This window comes from Camarhynchus parvulus, chromosome 10, assembly GCF_901933205.1.
Source record: "Camarhynchus parvulus chromosome 10, STF_HiC, whole genome shotgun sequence".
NCBI lineage: Eukaryota > Metazoa > Chordata > Aves > Passeriformes > Thraupidae > Camarhynchus > Camarhynchus parvulus.
In genome coordinates this window covers 8513488-8531212 of record NC_044580.1, presented here as the reverse complement: position 1 = coordinate 8531212, position 17725 = coordinate 8513488, and the positions used below count along the sequence as shown (strand labels likewise).

At 54.6% G+C, this 17725-nt stretch overlaps 1 protein-coding gene across 1 annotated transcript; it reads right to left on the bottom strand.

The window, feature by feature from the left end:
• Positions 1-12807: 12807 nt before the first annotated feature.
• On the bottom strand, positions 12808-16092 carry BCL2L10 (BCL2 like 10). The gene is made up of 2 exons (XM_030955348.1): positions 15616-16092; positions 12808-13975 (listed from the first exon to the last, which is right to left on the bottom strand). Exons 1-2 carry the CDS (start codon positions 16015-16017, stop codon positions 13844-13846), a joined length of 534 nt encoding a protein of 177 aa, XP_030811208.1. The 5' UTR covers positions 16018-16092; the 3' UTR covers positions 12808-13843.
• Positions 16093-17725: the final 1633 nt, after the last annotated feature.

The following is a 17725-nucleotide window of genomic DNA, read 5'->3' as shown; positions in this document are numbered from 1 at the left end:
GCTTGCCTATTTAGCAACTCTGAATGCCATGTGTACGTAAGGATAAATAGCAGCTTTCAGCCACTGTTTTGTAAACAGGCTCCAGCCCAGGAAGAGCAAGAGCAGTTTGGAGCCACCCTGTAAGTCATGTGCTGGGGGACAAAGCAAAAACCTCCCAGTGGGCAAAGGGACTGGTCAAAGAGGAGCCCAGGTGTGACAGGCAGCCCGTGCAATGGCCTGTGCTGTGCTCTGAGGCTGGGTGGCCATGAAGCAGCTGCTCTAGGGCAGCATCTCTCCATAAGGGAGGGGTCTGCTGGTCCATGAGCTCACTGCCCTTCCTCTGACACACAGGGGGTTTGCCCCCTCCCCAAGGCTGGAGCTGGTGGCCCAGCACACCCAGGACAGGCGCTGCCCCACACAAGCACGGGGTGATAAGGGCTGATACCAGATACCACATCTCCGGCCATGGCCCCACCACGGCCGTCACATGATGGGTCAGCAGCTCGTGGGAAGTCAAAGGCTGAAAGCTTAAAAAAAACAAGTTGCTTTGGCCAACTCCTTCCCCACAGGAAATAAAAGTTGGAGCTGAGCTTTAGCAATTTGGGTTTGAGCAGACTTTTCTCGCCTGAGGCCTGGGGTGAGCTTGTCTCGCCGAGTTCCTGACCAAGCATCCAGCCACAAACCCAGCAGGGAAAGGACTTGGAGAGGGGCAGGAAGGGTAGGGACATGCAGGTGACAAGCAAAGGGGATGTCTGTAGCTCTCCTGGAGCCTGACATGGGGCATCTTTGCATGGAGAAGAAAGTCTCTCACAGACCTTCCCAGCCCTGAGGCTGACGCACAGAGCCAGCACACAGATATTCCCACGGTCGCTGTCCTCACGCCCCAGCCCAGCCAGAAAAGCTGCTCCCAGCGCATGGGACCGGGCAGTGAAACATGGAAAGGCTTTTGCCCTTCCTCTGCCCAGGCTCCATGGACAATCAGGAGCTATTTTTAACCTGGCTCTTTCTTTTCCCCCGCAGAGGCGCTTGAATGGCTTTGCCCGGCACACGGAAGCGCAGGGAGCAGGACGTCGTCCCTCATTGTGATGGGAAAGGTTATCAGGTATGAAACAAAAGTGAAATCATCCACTGGCATTCCTGGGACCAAAATAGCTGCCTGCTTCCAGGACTGACGTTATCTCAGAGGAAGGAAGGCTCCGGATCCAGGCTGTCCTGCTCCAGGGATCACGTAGTGACCCTGCAGCGAGCCAGCACCAGGGCTGCTGAGAGCAGGAGCAGCGAGCCAGCACCAGGGCTGCTGAGAGCAGGAGCAGTGAGCCAGCACCAGGGATGCTGAGAGCAGGAGCAAGGGAGCCAGCACCAGGGCTGCTGAGAGCAGGAGCAAAGGGAGCCAGCACCAGGGATGGCTGAGAGCAGGAGCAGAAGGAGCCAGCACCAGGGATGGCTGAGAGCAGGAGCAAAGGGAGCCAGCACCAGGGATGGCTGAGAGCAGGAGCAGAGGGAGCCAGCACCAGGGCTGCTGAGAGCAGGAGCAGAGGGAGCCAGCACCAGGGCTGCTGAGAGCAGGAGCAGAGGGAGCCAGCACCAGGGCTGCTGAGAGCAGGAGCAGAGGGAGCCAGCACCAGGGCTGCTGAGAGCAGGAGCAGAGGGAGCCAGCACCAGGGCTGCTGAGAGCAGGAGCAAAGGGAGCCAGCACCAGGGCTGCTGAGAGCAGGAGCAGTGAGCCAGCACCAGGGCTGCTGAGAGCAGGAGCAGTGAGCCAGCACCAGGGATGGCTGAGAGCAGGAGCAGAGGGAGCCAGCACCAGGGATGGCTGAGAGCAGGAGCAAAGGGAGCCAGCACCAGGGATGGCTGAGAGCAGGAGCAAAGGGAGCCAGCACCAGGGATGGCTGAGAGCAGGAGCAAAGGGAGCCAGCACCAGGGATGGCTGAGAGCAGGAGCAAAGGGAGCCAGCACCAGGGCTGCTGAGAGCAGGAGCAGAAGGAGCCAGCACCAGGGATGGCTGAGAGCAGGAGCAGAGGGAGCCAGCACCAGGGCTGCTGAGAGCAGGAGCAAAGGGAGCCAGCACCAGGGCTGCTGAGAGCAGGAGCAGAGGGAGCCAGCACCAGGGATGCTGAGAGCAGGAGCAGAAGGAGCCAGCACCAGGGCTGCTGAGAGCAGGAGCAGAGGGAGCCAGCACCAGGGATGGCTGAGAGCAGGAGCAAAGGGAGCCAGCACCAGGGCTGCTGAGAGCAGGAGCAGAAGGAGCCAGCACCAGGGATGGCTGAGAGCAGGAGCAGAGGGAGCCAGCACCAGGGCTGCTGAGAGCAGGAGCAAAGGGAGCCAGCACCAGGGCTGCTGAGAGCAGGAGCAGAGGGAGCCAGCACCAGGGATGGCTGAGAGCACAAGCAAAGGGAGCCAGCACCAGGGCTGCTGAGAGCAGGAGCAGAGGGAGCCATTCTTGCCATGGCAGAGTAAAGATATCTTAGTGCATCAAGTCCCAAAGTTGCCATCACTGGCAAGCAGCCACAGAGCCTCACATGAGCAACACTCAGTGACAGCCCAGCAAAGCTCATCTGTCTCACGTTAATGTTCATGGCTAGAGCCCTCCTGGGGACAGCAGGGAGTGGGGACAGCTGTGGCACATGGACACCCCTAACAGACATCTGCAAGAAATGCCAGGAAACCACCCAAGATTGCCTGTCCCTCATGCTGCAGGAAGCACAACCAGCTGGGAAGGCCTTGTTTCAATTTCTGTTCTCAGCACAGCACCGAGCAGGCATGGCCCCAGGCTGGCCCATCGCTAGCAGCACTGTGGAGCAGAGCTGCAAGGGAGGAGTGCAGGGAGACACCAACAGCAGCTGCTGCTCTCAGTCCTCTCACCATCTAAAACTAAGCCAAAAGCCTGGGGAAGGGCTGCAGGGGCAGGCCAGGGGGGCTGGGGGTGCTTTGCAGGTGGAGAAGGCAGGAGCATGTGAGAGATCCTGCAGAGCCCAGGGGAGATGGCAGGGGCTGACAGGCGGCACAGGGAGGTATGGCATCTGCCAGGATGTGGGGAGGGCAGGATTTGGGGAACCCAAATGTGCTCAGCAGCCTTCTGTGAAGCCCTTGGGACTTCCAGCCTGGAAGAGGAGCTCATGTACTGGGCATCTGGGCTGAGAGGTAAACCTCCTCCAAAGCTTCAGAGCTAAAACACCTCCGTGTGAGAGCACTGTCAGGAGCAAGGGGTAAGTCATGGCAGTGCTGAAGCTGGGAACCAAAGAACATGAAAACCAGGGGTAAATTTTACTTGCCTGAACCAAGGAACATGAAAACCAGGGGTAAATTTTACTTGCCTGAACACACAGTAGAACATTTACCAAAACTGTCCAAGGTGTTTTCCCAAAAAGCTAAGCACTCCGCTGCCTGCCAAACCCACATTCTTCTCAGAGATTTAAGGCTCTTCCTCATTTGAATTGCAGTAATGAACTAATACTTTGAGTGCCTCCAGCTGCCAGCAGCTGCCTTAGACTGAATTGCAGCCAGGAGCCTTTCCCAGGAGCTGCAGAGCCCTCCAGCCCAGCCCAGGCAGCAGGAGCAGCCCTCTGCAGATGCTGCTCCCTGCAGACCCAGCAGGGCAGGGAGCAGGAGCCAGGGCTGTCCATATGGACTCTGGCCGGGGTGGCAGAGCCCTCAGCACAGGCTCCAGCGCGGCTTTCCTGGCTTTGTTGACGGGTAAAGCTTTATCACTGTTAAAACACCATTTGTTGCTGTGACTTTCCCCCCCCTTCTTAAATGTCAACTTGAAAAGAAAAATTCGGGAAAGGTCACTTACCAGAGGGACTGGCACAGCTCCAGTCACTTGGATAAACATGTGTAGGGTCAGCTGCTGCAAGAGGGGATTTTAAACCAGTTATTTACCTGGTTGAACAAGTGTTGTGTTTCTGCAGAAGAGCGAGACTTTATGTACCTTGCAGGAGGCAATCAATCTCCTCACCAGCCATCCATTGCTGCTGAGGTTGTTAACCATTTGGGACACCCAGCTGGAGAAGATGCTTAGCTCAGGATGCTGAATTTCCTATTTAAGGGGGCACAAGCGCCCATGAAACCCCCAGGCTGACTCTGAACACTGAAATCCCCAGGCTGACTCTGACCCTGGGACACTGCTAACCTGACACTAAGGAGAGCTGCTCAGCAGCAACCTCACTGTGCCCCTTCCTCAGGTGGAACCCACTTGGGCTGCTCTGCATGGCATGGGGCTGGTCACCACTGCTTCTTCAGGCCAGCTGAGCCATTAATTCTGGGCTGGAAGCAAAGTGCCAGAGAGCCTGTTAGTGAGGAGCAGCATTATCCATACCTGGATACACACAGAGCAGATCTGGAGGAAAGTGCATTGGGTCCCACTCTTATGGCAGCCTGAGACAAGTGCTCCCTTCCCTCCTGCTTTGCCAGGTGGTTAAAAAGGGTAACAGCAACATCCCTGAAAAACCCCCAGCTACCCAAAGGCACAGGTGACCAGGGGCTGCTTTTGCAATGCAGTCAGCAGGTGTGCTGATAAGGAGCAGTCCCTGCAGGCACAGCCCCTGATGCCCTTTATCTGCTGCCTCTGCACTTCAGCTCAGCAGGTACTCTTGCCTCTCACCTGGTGAGTTTCTGCCACGCTGCTGAATGTGCTGGCTGCAGCCAAGAAAAGGATTTGACTAAAATAACAAACCATTGTATCCCTGTCCCAGCCTTCCCTATGGCTTCTCAACAAGGGAAACTTCACAATTCTGCTGAACAAAATCTGTTGATTTTCACCCTTGTTTATAAGCAGTATGCTATTTATGACTTGCCCAGAGCACTCCATAGCTCAGCAATCCCCAAACCAGCACAAGGACCAGAGCACTTGCCATGACTCCACCAGCCAGGTGAGGCTGCTGCTAATTGTGCTTCCAAACCACCACAGCTGAACACACTTGGCCGATCGAGGTCCTGCCTGAGAGGGGCACCATCTCCATCCCCCCAGCATCCTCTCACTGCCCAGCATCCTTCCTGCACCCAACACCGTTGTGGTGTGTTCAGGGTTCAATGGTTTGTTCCAATTCCCCTTTTTCATGTTCTGTTAATGGCTCTGCCCAAGTTCTCCTTCCCACGTTTTCCAAGGGTCAGTACCTGTCACACGTGCGGTTACTGTGACAATTAATTGGTTCCCCTTGGTTCTCCCTGCACCCCTCCCCGCTTCCCATGACACTTAATTGGTTTTCTCCCCCCAGTGCCCTGTCAATCACTTTCTAACCCCGCATTTCTCTCTGGAACCTTCTCCTTAGGGCTGGAAGTGATTGGTTCAGAGGCTGGGTTCCTTCCCTCACTTAGTTTCTGTTGGTTTTCCCTTATGTCATTCACATGTACTTGTAATTTGATTTGTCCGAGGACGGGTGCTTCCCCTACGCTCCGTACCCCTTTAAAACCCCCCTGCACCCGCCCCTCGGCGCCCTGTTTTGTTGCACCCCCTTGGATTACAATAAACCAGGGCTTCGCTGCAGATTAAGGGACGCTTCTGGTTCTTGTTGAATTAACAAGCCTGTCCAAAGCAGACGGCTCTCCACTATAACGTGGGGGCTCTCCCTATGCGCTGCCCCTTGAGCCGAGCGCTCCCGCGGGTGGGCAGTGCCCCTCAGGCTGCCAGCAGCGCTGCTCGCCAGCCGGGATGCTTGTCAGCACTCTGCAAGGGCTGGGATGAGACCATCACCTCCACAAGCTGGGAAAGGTGGAGGCTCTCCAGAGGACTGGCAGGCAGGGAATGGCTTTGGGAGTGCTGCTCCATGGTCAGCCCCTGTGGCCAGGCTTGCTGAGCAACTTCCCAGCAGCAGCCCCCGCTTCAGAGGGGAGGAGAGTGTGCTCCTGCCAGACCTTCAGCAGCCCCAGCTCCTTTTCCGGAGAGACCAAGCCAGGCCAGGCCAGACCAAGGGATTTGGCACCAGAACCCTTCCCACAGCAAAACAGGCACTCACTGTCTGTGATGGAGCTCAGCTCAGCTGACAGTGCTCACTCCCAGATACAAGCTGAGCACACAGCCTTACTCAGGACAACTCCCAGGCTCTGGGCACCTCAAGGCTCATGCTGACCTTGTAAGGAAAGCTGTGCCAGCCAGGGAGCCCAGGCCAGCCCATCCCAAAGAGGCAGTGCTGCTGGAACACACAGCTCCCCGCTGTGTGCAGGGCACAGCCCTGCGCCTCCGGCAGCCACACAAGGGGACACGGCCAGGGCTGGGCAAGGTCAGAGGCAGGAGGGCTCTGCTCAATGGGAAACCACCTCCGTGAGCCCTTCAGGAGTTCAGCTAGACACAAGAGCTGTCAGCAGTGGGAAAAGGGCAGCTGCTGGTGCTGCCAGTAAAAGCAAAAAGAAAAGGAGAAATCAGCCCACCGCAGCTTCCGATCGGATGTGACAGCGCCGTCTGAGCTCCTCAGCAAACCCAGCGAGTGCTGCAAGTGCAGCAGGAGCCCAGGGGCTGCCAAGGGAGGGGAAGTGGAGAGCTCCAGGGCTGTGGGGAGGGGAGCCACCTAAAGCAGCCCTGGCTGTGCACTAACCCTGACTGCTCACACACACCTTGGAGGCAGCCCAGGTCCTGGTTCCATGTGTGCCACAGCCCTGCAGTGCTCCTGCCCCCTCCTGGCAGCCTGCCCCCAGAAGGGGTGGGATTTTCCAAGAAAACCAGAGACAGATTGTTCTGTATAGCTGGGGAAACCAAGACCTCTAGCATCCTTGTGCTGGCCAGGGAAGATGGCTGCAGGCAGCCTGTTCCCAAACAGAGCAAAGCATTCCCACCAGGCCCCCACGCCCTTGGAATAATTCACTTTTTGTGGAATCCAGTCACTTAAAAAAAAAAAAAAAAAAGCAAAAACAACACAGAAAACCCTTCCCCAGGCCTGCAGCAATATTTTGTCTGTAAATAATCTGGAGAGCAAGGTCACATTCCCAAGTGAGCACACTGTGGGGAGGGTGGGCAGGGGGCAGAGGGGGATGTGGAACAGGGAATGCACAACCCCAGCCCCGGGCACTGCCAGCCTGGGGACCAGGGGAGAGCAGGAAAAGGGGGTTGGGGGAGGAGGCAGAGCAGAAAAGGGCTCTAGGGGTAAGAGGCAAGATGATTTCATCTTTCACCAGCTGTCCCTGAAGCAGGGACAAACCTGCCACCTCCATCCTCCCACACTTCAGCACATCTCACCCCTGGCAGGACGGTGTGTGTGTGGCACAGAGCTGAGCAGGGCTCAGCCTGCCCTGCTGCTGCTCCATGGGGATGGTGCAGCAGCTCAGGTGGGCAGGATTGCCCTGCACCACTGCTGCAATGATGGAACCATGCACAGTGCCAGGGAAGCTGCCCCAGGGCTCCCTGCAGGGATGGCACAGAGAGCCAGCCCTGGCACCCCTGAGCCTGTGCCCAAGGCACTGAAGTCCAGGCTTTCCTGCCCTGCTGCAGGAGCAGGCTCAGTGGCAGCCCCAGCGTGGCCACCAGCGCTGCCACAGCTCCCAGGTGCACCCTGCCAGGGGACAGCTCCCAGGAGAGCAGGGATGTGCCTCTCACTGCTCACAGCCCCTGCCAGCCCTGCAGGAAGGGGAGCAGGAGCACTCTGGGAAACCACCCCCAGCCTGGATGGAGCAGATGGCAGAACAAACAGCGCCGGGGTTTCTGTTTCACATAATCTTCTGCCCTGCTCACTCCCACACGTAACCTTTTCCTCCCATGGAGCAGGACTTTGCTTGGAAAAGGCAGCCAGGAAACCTGGAAGGGTTTCAGAGTGGCAGGTGTTCTGCTCTGAACATCACCAAGGACAATACACAGACGCCAGATGATTTTTCTTTTATTTAAAAACAGACACAGGCAAGGTTTGTCCTGTTTTGTGCTTTTTTTCCAAAGAGTCTATGAGTAATTATTTTTCCTTTTCTAGATGAGGAGAAGGGTGATGCTGCTGTGGCAGAGGAGCTGCCTACAGGACTGGCAGTGAGAACACTTAAGGATGGCAGGTTCTTCATGCCACAGCCCTGAGTGACCTGTGCTGTGCCCAGGCTGGGACTGCCAGTCAGGCACTGCAGGTCTCTGTCCTTCAGGGCATGTAGGTGTCTGGGGAAGAAAAAAAAAAAAAAAAAAAAAAAAAAAAAAAAAGGGAAAATATTCAAACCATGCACATTTTGCAGACTATTCAGAGCCAGAAAGCTCAGGGGCTTTTCTGTCACACCCAGTGGTGCTCCTTTGCACGGGCTGTGTGAGGATCCAGCACAGCCCAGGCAGAATCCAGCCCCTCCTCGGAACCACCACCAATCCAGCCTGGGTATGAAATGCTCAGGGAGCCTCATCACGTGTAGGCTCCCAGTATAATTAGGTTCCACATTTAAATCTCTGCTGGATCTCAGGAAACAAGCATTTGCCTTGCCTGTCAAGCACCATCAGCTCCCAGCTGCCACTGATCACGCCAGCACGTTTCACAAGGCTGTTTCACACACAGCTGGTGGAATTTGTTCTTGCTCACGCATCAGAATCATCCATCAGAGTCACCCCACCACCACGCACCCAGCACAGCACCCTATGGCCACTCCCTCATGGGCCTGTGCCTGGCACCAAGAGGCAGCCATGCCCAGCCAGGGCAGCGCAGCGCTGGGTGCACCCCAGCAGGCAGAGCGGGGAGCACATCCTCTGCCTAAGGACAGGGGGAAAGCCCCTGGTGGGGGCACAAAGCAGCCGTGTCCATCCAGAGGAGCAGCAGGGTCAGCCTGTGTGCCAGCAGGCTGGGTGATGAGCTCCCAGAGAGAGGAGTTTCCACTGTGTGCCCTGCACCAGCTCCTCACTGAGCCACACGGCTCTGCCTGTGTTTTAGGGAGTTCCCAATGAGCTCCTCATAAAGCTTCATAATTAATGTTTCAAAATGAATTACAACAGCCTGGGTTTCTCCTGAAGACAACAACAGCTCCAAGGAAGAAGCCAACCAGCCATTAGGTAGCACAGCACAAACAGTGCTCTCTCCCCAGCCTTTGATGAAGTCAAGTGGCTTTGCCCTTTTGCTATTATGCATTGCAAATTGAAAGTGCCAGCCAGAACTCCTGGCTTTGGTGTCAGGCTGCAGAGCAGAGCTCCAGCTGCCATGTCCAGCCCCCCCAAGGTGCAAAGCAGCACAGAAACCTCCCCTGTGCTCAGAATGGAGCAGGCCACCCTTCCCCACACAGCCTCTCAAGGGTATCAGCCACATTTGATAACACAAAAAGACAGCAACAGATGCTGTAAGCAGGGTGTGGGGTTCCTGCTGTTACTCACCATGTGCTGAGCTGCTCAAACAAACAAAAGAGCAGGTTGGGTCAAACACAAGAACTTCCTCAAGTGAACTGTACTCACAGGTCAGGATCATTAAAGGGATTAAATCCAGAAAGCACCAAGTTTCTGCAGTGGCTCTCTGCACACAGGCTTCCCAATGCCCTGCGCTGCAGCCTCTCACCACAGACCACCAGTTTCACTCACCCCCATGGCCAGCATGGCTCCAACTGAATTTAAGCACTCATTTTAACAGGTTTAATTCTTAACTAAGAAATGTGCAACACACACCAGCTTGGGTGAGCATCCAGAAACCATGAGATTGCCAAGGGGCAAGTATCAGTGCCAGGCTGTAGTGCTAGAAACTTACCACAGGCTGGGCAGAAAGACACAGCCTGCTTGAAAAGAGACTTTGACAAAGAAAGCCAGGTCCTCTCTTCACCTCTCATTTGAATTAAACAAATAGACCAAGCCCAGGCAGAGAAAAAATCCAACAAAATGATCTCGTCAGTCCAGCAGAGAGTTGATTTTTAGACTTCCTGCATTTGACTTCAAGTAAATCAGGATTTTATGCTTTTATTTTTAACTCTGTTCTCATTTAAAAACTTCAGTTAGTGACAGGATAATTGTTAAGAGTTTGAAGATAACATGTAAGTGTTCCTAATAATGGCAGCATTTAAGAAGGAGTTACACTGATGCCTTTTAAACCTGAAAGCAAGTGATTTCCCAGCTATGACAGCATTTTCTCTTGGCAAGGACAACCCAGCTGGAGTCTGGTACAGAAAGCAGTTGGAGAAACAGAAGTGAAACCCAGAAGTTTCTTTTCATTATCTGAACAGAATGAGCACAAGAAGTGAAATTACGTGAATAAATGCTATGCCACTTGACCTTTTTCTTTCCAGTGATTCTCTGGGGGTTTTTTGGCTGTCCAATTGCTAAGTCATTTGTAACAGGGCTCTCCTGTCCTACCCAGGCTTGGGTACCACCCTGCAGTGTGCATGGGCAGGAAAGGACACAGCACCAGCACCAATTGCTCCAGTGAGACGTGCCAGACCAGATTTTTTGCATACCACAGCAAAGCAGTTCAGCACCTGCCATAGAACACCAGCCTGCAACTCACGTTTTTGGAGCTCTGACAGTGCCTCACTTTTTCCAAGTCAAAAGGAAACCCACTGGCCAGTTCAGCACTCTTAAGGCTGATGAGTAAATTGCTTTTTCCTTTAATGAGCAGCTGGGCTGCTGCAACAGCACTGCAACCTTGGCCCGTGGTTACAGAACAGCACTGGGCAGGGAGCAGGTGCAGCACCAGAGAGAACACTGACAGCTCCTGTCAGACCACTGAGCACCACTGCTAACTGGGAACACTGCCTGCCCCTGCCCTCAGCCCTGCACAGGGCTTCACACACAGCACAGCAGGAAGGACTCACAAGTGGTGATGGAAGAGCCCAGCCAGCACCTTCACTCCTCTTCCCTCAAGTGCAGGTCCTGGCAGCACTCAGAGCCTTGAAGCAAGCCAGGATTCTGCAGGCAGAGGCAGGCTGGGGCCCAGCAGAACCTGCAGCAATTGCTCATCTGCAGATAGGATGAGCCTGCTGCATCCACCACAGGCCCGGGAAGTACAACAGTGCTGGAGAGACAAAAGCTGCCCTGAGGATCAGACACAGCCTTGCACTCAAACACCACCTACGCACTCCCCTTCTGCATTTAAAGGAAGGAACAGCAGCATCTTGCTTCCCTCTTCTGAGGCAGAAAAGCAGATGAGCAGCAGTTTTCAATTGAGAAATGCATTACTTCATTGAGACAAACTGTCAGGCTGAAACTGAAATAGTTTTTTTTTAAAAATCAGAAGTCATGCAAATGTAAGTTAGTCTGAACTGCTCTGAAATCAGTATAGCTCCAGTGATTTAAGTTCTCCTCTTCAATCCCACATTCCCATGTCAGCAGAGAGCAGCTCAGGGAGCTTGGCCCTGGCCAGGATGGGCAGCTCCCCATCTGTGCCAGGCTCCAGCAGCCTGGGCTGTGCCCCCTGCTCCCAGGGCACTGAGCACAGGCTGCCAGCAGGGACCAGAGCAGCCTGGCTCCAGGCAGAGCTGCCCCTGCAGAGCTGCACTGCAGCCTCCTGACCCAGCCTGCAGCTTTCCTGGCTCTTAGAAAGCCCACTCCCAGCTTCTCCCAGGCCAGGAAAGACTGGCAGATGCTCCTCAAGCTGCACTTTGCAAAGGGTCAGGTTCACACCAAAAGCTGATGTGACCATTAAAGGGCATTTCCAGGCTGGGTTTGTTGGGGGTTTTTCCACTTTTCCAGAGCACACTGTAAAAGCCAGCATAAATATCCTCTCTGCTATTGTTTTTGTGGAGCCTCCCAGATCAGATTACACTGAAAATCAAGATACAGATTACTTTATCTTTGTTCTGTTTGGCACAGGAGGGACATTTGACCTCTGTTTAGAGCTTTCCTTGCCCTGTCATTGCCCATGCTTTTCATCATACATCCCTCTAAGCATCCCAATTTTATAAACTACTTCCAGTTCCCAGGACCCACCAGCTCATTCCCACTGTGGACAAAGTTTTAGGGCACTGGATGCCTGCAGGCAGGTACCCAGAGCTCTCAGCTGCCACACACGGGTGTCACCCCTGCAGGAACCTGAGAGAGGAACTCAGCACAGCGCTGCACCATGGGCTCCTAATCCCCTTGCTGAGAGGAGGCAAGCTGGAGGTTAGAGAACTGGAAGTTGGAGAACAAGCAGACGTTTATTCCGAGCCAGCAGCGTGAGGGGGAGGACCAGCAGCTCCTTCCTGCCTGTGTGGGACTTACCAACCCCTGAATGCCCCTTTTTGTCCCTGTCCCACATCTGTGGCCAGCCAGCACAAGGCTGCTCTGTCCAGCAGGCTGCTGCACGCCTGCCTCAGGCCCAGTGGCCACAGAAGGAGAAGCAGGGTGGCCACTGCCAGCCACAGGGATGCTGACCTGGCTGCCAGGCTGAGCTTTCCCCAGAGGAAGTCGGCTGCCCACTGGACGTGCAGCTTGAACAGGCATCAGAGCCCCCACCCTGGAGACAGGGGCAGGAGACCAGCCTGTAAAAGAGGAAAGCCTAACACCCTCAAAGAGTACAGCTGCTCAGGAGGACTAATCCAGGAAGGTTGAAATCCACCAACACATTGCACAGCTGTCATCATAACACGGACCAGGAACTTCAGTTCCAGTAAAAAAGCATGCACGTGTGAGAGAGGCAGCAGCAAGTCTTGGCAGGGAAGAAACAAGAGCTCTGTCACTCTCTACAAGCAGGAGCAGCTCTCAGAGGAGCCTAATTGCACCCACCTATGTTAGTAAACTTTGGCCTACAAAACCACCAGGCTGCTTCCGATCACGATGCTGAAGATGGACCTTTTGGACAGGATTTTCCACTCAGGCTGTGTCAGCTCTAGTTTGGACTGCAGGACTGCACTGGAGACTGGTATCAAACTGCTCTGCTGCTCCACAAATCCTTGGTCAAAGCACCAGCAATACAGTGAATATAAACTGATGCATCCAGGTAACCACCAAATCACTGTCTGAGCAGCAGGACCCATCCGACCTAATAATCAGAAAGGTTTTTTAAAATAAAAATACTCAACATTTATTCACCTTTGAAGTCACCATAGTAAAATTGTACATGTTGTGAGTAACCCAGGAACATTATTCAAAAGCTACCAGAAACATAAGGCAATTTGTACAACCATTGAAAGAAATACACAGCATTTTGAAAACAGAGTGAAACATTACTAAAACAAGACGACGCTTGATACACACTACAGTGACGAGAACCAGCATTAAGTTTTAAACAAAAATAAAGATGTCATGGCTACAAGTATTATACAGTGATAAATACTTCAAAAATATATTAAGATATATGGAAATTCTCACTTTGTAAGGGAAATCCAGAGAAATTCCAGCCTTCACTGGATTTCAATATACCAATTAAGGTTTAATATTTAAATTCTTTTCCTTTCAGTAGGAACCAGTTCTGCAGCCATTGCCATCCTGTATCAATACTTACCTTCTTGTAGTGTAATGAATTCAGCCTTATGTTACATTAAGCCCTAATGCTTCTAGCATCACAGGCACCAACTGCCCTAAATGAACAAATGCGTTGCCTTTTGATTACAAGTGCTGTGCACCACGTTTGAAGCCATAAACCACGTTAGATCACAGTCAAGGTTCGCCCACTTTACAGCATTAATGAAAGCGGGTTCCAAACTTGCCTCCACGTAAATGAGAGGTCTTGAACACAGGGTTTAGTAGCAAGCCCACCATAATGTTTTCCTAGCATAACACCAAGCACTCAGAAGTTACAGTACATGAACCATGCTAAAGTTTAGGTCACACCTTCAAAAAAGAAAGTCCAGAGGATGTTTGGAGACAAGGGGTTTTGAACATGCACAAATAGTGCTCTAGTACACATCTGTCTGTGCCGTCACGGGGTAGTGAGTGAAGCAGTTTATAGCCAAGGATTTGGTGAGGCAGTTTTCTGAGCCAGTTTAAAAATATAGACTTCTTCTTAGAGGGTCTGTTCTATAGAAAATAAAGTGAAATCTGGTAAACTGTCAGTTTTGAGAGTACTTTCCCTGGGCAGGATGCGTCGGTGTCCTACCGCACCAGGAGGAACGCCAGCCCCGCCATGCCGATGCCCGCCGCCGCCGCCACGATGGCGTTGCCGATGGTGCTGCTCTGCTCGGCCGCCTCCAAGCCAGGTCTGCCAAAGAACCGACAGAAGCCATCCTGCAACACCAACAGAAAGGACACTCAGTTGTTTAGCTCGCAGTTAACTGGGTTTCTTTACCAAGCCTTTGAGTTTTACCCTCCCGGCTCAGCCTCTGTCAGCTGCAGAAGTCTCTGTTCCAGTCATGGAAGTCTAAACCCACTGCCCTGGGCACAGGCAAAAACATTTTGGGAGAGCTTTTGCACAAGGCAACAGAAAGGAGTAGCTACAAGTGCTTGCACACTTAGCTCAAGAGACAATTGGACACTTCCTATTGAGATGCTCAGTGTGTCATTACATATTTTTGCCCTTTTAGGCAAGTTTCTGATGGAAGCTGCCAGCACTGTTCCTCCTACTTTTAGTTTCAGAAAGCATCTGAAACACAGGATATGGAAATTTCCACTTTTAAGAGAGGAGGCCAAAGCCAGTCCCATCTCGGTGGATGTGGGACTGATTACACACTCTCTTGGAAAGGCCAGGTGGACACTGCTCAGAGCTGACCTATGACAGAGCAAAGCTGGCAGCTGCTCTCCCAGATCATTGTGATAATCAGAAGTGGCAGCAATACAGCTCCAGATGGTCGTGTTTGAACTCTGCTCCGCAGATGTCTATGTAAACAAGTTATACTCTTAATTTCTTCCGGAACTTTGTTCTTTACACTTTGATTTGTGCAAAAAGGCAATGGGATTTTGCCAATTTTGCCAAGTGACAGTGTTCTCTGCAGCCAGCCACCACACTGTTCTGAGCGGCCAGATGGACCAGTGACCACTGGAAAATCAAGTTCATTTTGGTCTCTGGAAAAGTCAACTAAACCAGTGGCTACTTCCCCTCCTTTCTATTTTTAGTGCTTATTTGTACTGACAAAGTATTCCACTAGGACTGGAAATAGGAAACGAGCAGTTTTGTGGGATAGCTGACATTTTGTTCAGAAACGCAGACAGAGCTGCACCAACGCCTTAAAAGCTGTACCTCCAAGCGTGCATCTCTCGGGGCAGATAAAATGCCCACACCTTCCTCCCCAGCCCTGACCTGACCGGCCTCGGGACTGACAGAACAGGAGCCGCAGGTCTGCAGGCTGGGTGCCTTAATCCGCAGGTGTGCTTAAGGACAGGCACAGGTTTGTGCTCACACCTGGGACAGGACCTGTGCCAGCCTGCTCGCCAAAATCCACAGGCTGTGCACCCGAGGGGAAGGGAAACCTCGCTCCCCAATGGCCCAGCAGCATCACTCCTGCGGGATCGGGAGGCTGCATCCCAACGGGGCCATGCCCGGGCACCCGCAGGCACCCCAATGGCCCAGCGAGCACCCACCGCGTGTCGCGATGGCCAGCAGCGCCGGGGGACACAGCGCGTGTCGCGATGGCCCTGGGGACACAGCGCGTGTCGCGATGGCCACCATTCCCCGGGGACACAGCGCGTGTCGCGATGGCCCTGGGGACACAGCGCGTGTTGCGATGGCCACCATTCCCCGGGGACACAGCGCGTGTCGCGATGGCCAGCAGCCCCCGGGTACCCGCCCATCGCCGGCAGTAAGGCGGGCACGTCTCCCCCGGGACGAGCCGCTGCCCGGAGCCGGGGGCTGTCCTGCCCCGCTAACCGGGGATGGGGTGAGGGTCCCGGCACCCGCCTCAGGCCGCTCCCGCCGCCCCGTCCCCGCTCACCCATCCGCCGTGCGCCTCCAGCCACTCGCCGCGCTCCTCGGCCAGGTACGCGGCCAGGTGAGCGGCCAGGCAGCGCGGCCCGTCGCTGCAGCCCCGCTCGGCCAGCGCGGCCGCCAGCGTGCCGGCGAACACCACGAGCGCCAGCAGCCGGCCCCAGTTGAGGCCGCCGTCGGCCTCCAGCTGCGCCGCCACCCTGGCCAGCAGCGCGGCCGCCTCCCGCGGCTCGGCCCGCGCCAGCGGCGCGCAGGAGCGGAAGAAGGGCCGCTCCTGCCGCTCCAGCTCGGCCGCCGCCCGCCGCAGCGTGCCCGCCGTGGGGCTGCAGGGCAGCGCGGCGCTGCCGGCGCGGTGCTGGAAGTAATCCTCCAGCAGCAGCGCCGTCTCCTCCTTCAGCGAGCGCGGCATGGCGGCTGCCCACGGCGGCGGCCCCGCAGCAGCAGCAGCAGCTGCCGCCGACTAAGAGGCGGGGCGGCCCCTCCGCCTGGCCCGGCCCGGCCCAGCCCGGCCCGGCCCGCCCTGGGCTCCCCTCCTCCGGGGCGGGGCCAAGCGGGCACGTTCCCATCGGGAAGGGACCGCCCGCATCCCTGGAAAGACATCAGCGGCGCACTGCTGCGGGCCTCGCTGGGCGGCGGAGGGACTTACCGGCTGCTGGCTCTCAAATACTTGTTTTAATGCCTTTTGGCTTTTTTGTTCCACATTAGTGGCCCGCCCGAACCTGTATTCTTTTCATCAAATGAGATAGAGGTTTTTCAGGGTCGTGGGGTGAGTATTTTACGCAGCAAATGCAGTGACCATTGCTTTTTGATGAGCATATAGGCAAAATATAGGACTAGGACCTTCATGGTGCAAAGGCCGGGCCCTGCACACTGCTGGTGTTAGATACAGCGGCTGAGAACAGCCCTGCCAAGGGTGTCATTTGCAGAGCACACGGGACACCTCTCCTGCATCCTGGCCGTGCCAGGCAGTTCCGAGCATCAGCTGCTCCTCAGCCCATCAGGACTGCCCTAAACACCGCCCCAAGCGCGCTGCAGGCCCAGCACAGGGCATGGGGCACAGGGCACATGGCACCCAGCACACGGCACATGGCACGGGGTACCTGGCACAGGGTACCCAGCACATGGCACAGGGTACACGGCACAGGGCACCCAGCACAGGGCACACCCAGCCTGTGCGTCCTGCTCAGTGCCCTTTGCAGGTGAGCTGCTGAAGGTGGTGGCCTGGGCAAAGCGTGGCTGTGCCCGTGCTGTCACAGCCCAGCCCTGCTGTGCCCGTGCCGGCACAGGCACTGTCGCAGCCCCTGGCACCGTGGCTGTCTCACCTCTGGTCCCACAGCCCTCTCAAGGTGCCCGATGTGTCAGCACAGCTTGGCTTCACTCCATCTGTCTTGAGATACAGCTGTCTCCATGTTACATCCCCATTAGAAAATCTAAAAATAGGTGGCTGGAATCAGTCCTGTTGCAATTTCTCAGATCGCTATCAGGAATTGGCCAGATCCCTTCGAGTCCCTCCTAAGGCGAACTTTAGTTCTACATCCCCATTCTTGGCTTTTGTTTTGTTTTGAAGCAGGGAAACAGAGTCTGTTTATGTGCTAGAGCAGTGGCTGGAATGAGATGTGTACTTTTCACAAGAGTTTTACACACATGCTTTTAAAACTATTTTTTCTTATGATTGTTAATCCTGGAGCAGGAATTTCCTATTGCATTCCTCACAACAGGAGTGCAAGAGGGAGAGGCTGCTCTTTCTCTAGCAATATCCCTTTCCACCCTTCCTGTTTATATAGCATTTTTGTTTAACAGGACAGGCCCCAGCTACAGCTCCCTTCTCTCCACACGTTTATGGAACAGAGGTGTTTCTGACACAAATAGCTTGACATACCAGCAGGGAAATCTCAAAACCATGGGTTTTCCAAAGCCTCCCTGGACAGCCTTTAGTGAGCAAAAAACACAATGGGTACTTCAGTGTCCTGTTCCTCCAAGTGTCATTTATCTGATGGGAAGTTGAGGCCCATTCTGGTTGATGTTTTCACCATTCCCTCAGGAACAAAGGGGTGATTTTCACAGGAGGCAAGCCCATGCACCCCCACACAAAAGTCCAAAGGCAGTGGCCCTGAAGT

What these genes read in the sequence shown, in the direction of transcription:
- BCL2L10 (XM_030955348.1), bottom strand. Translation starts at nt 16,017, where the DNA reads ATGCCGCGCTCGCTGAAGGAGGAGACGGCGCTGCTGCTGGAGGATTAC. An exon ending in TGGAGGCGCACGGCGGATGG is followed by an intron (nt 13,976 to 15,615) that starts GTGAGCGGGGAC and finishes TTGGTGTTGCAG; the next exon opens with GATGGCTTCTGTCGGTTCTT.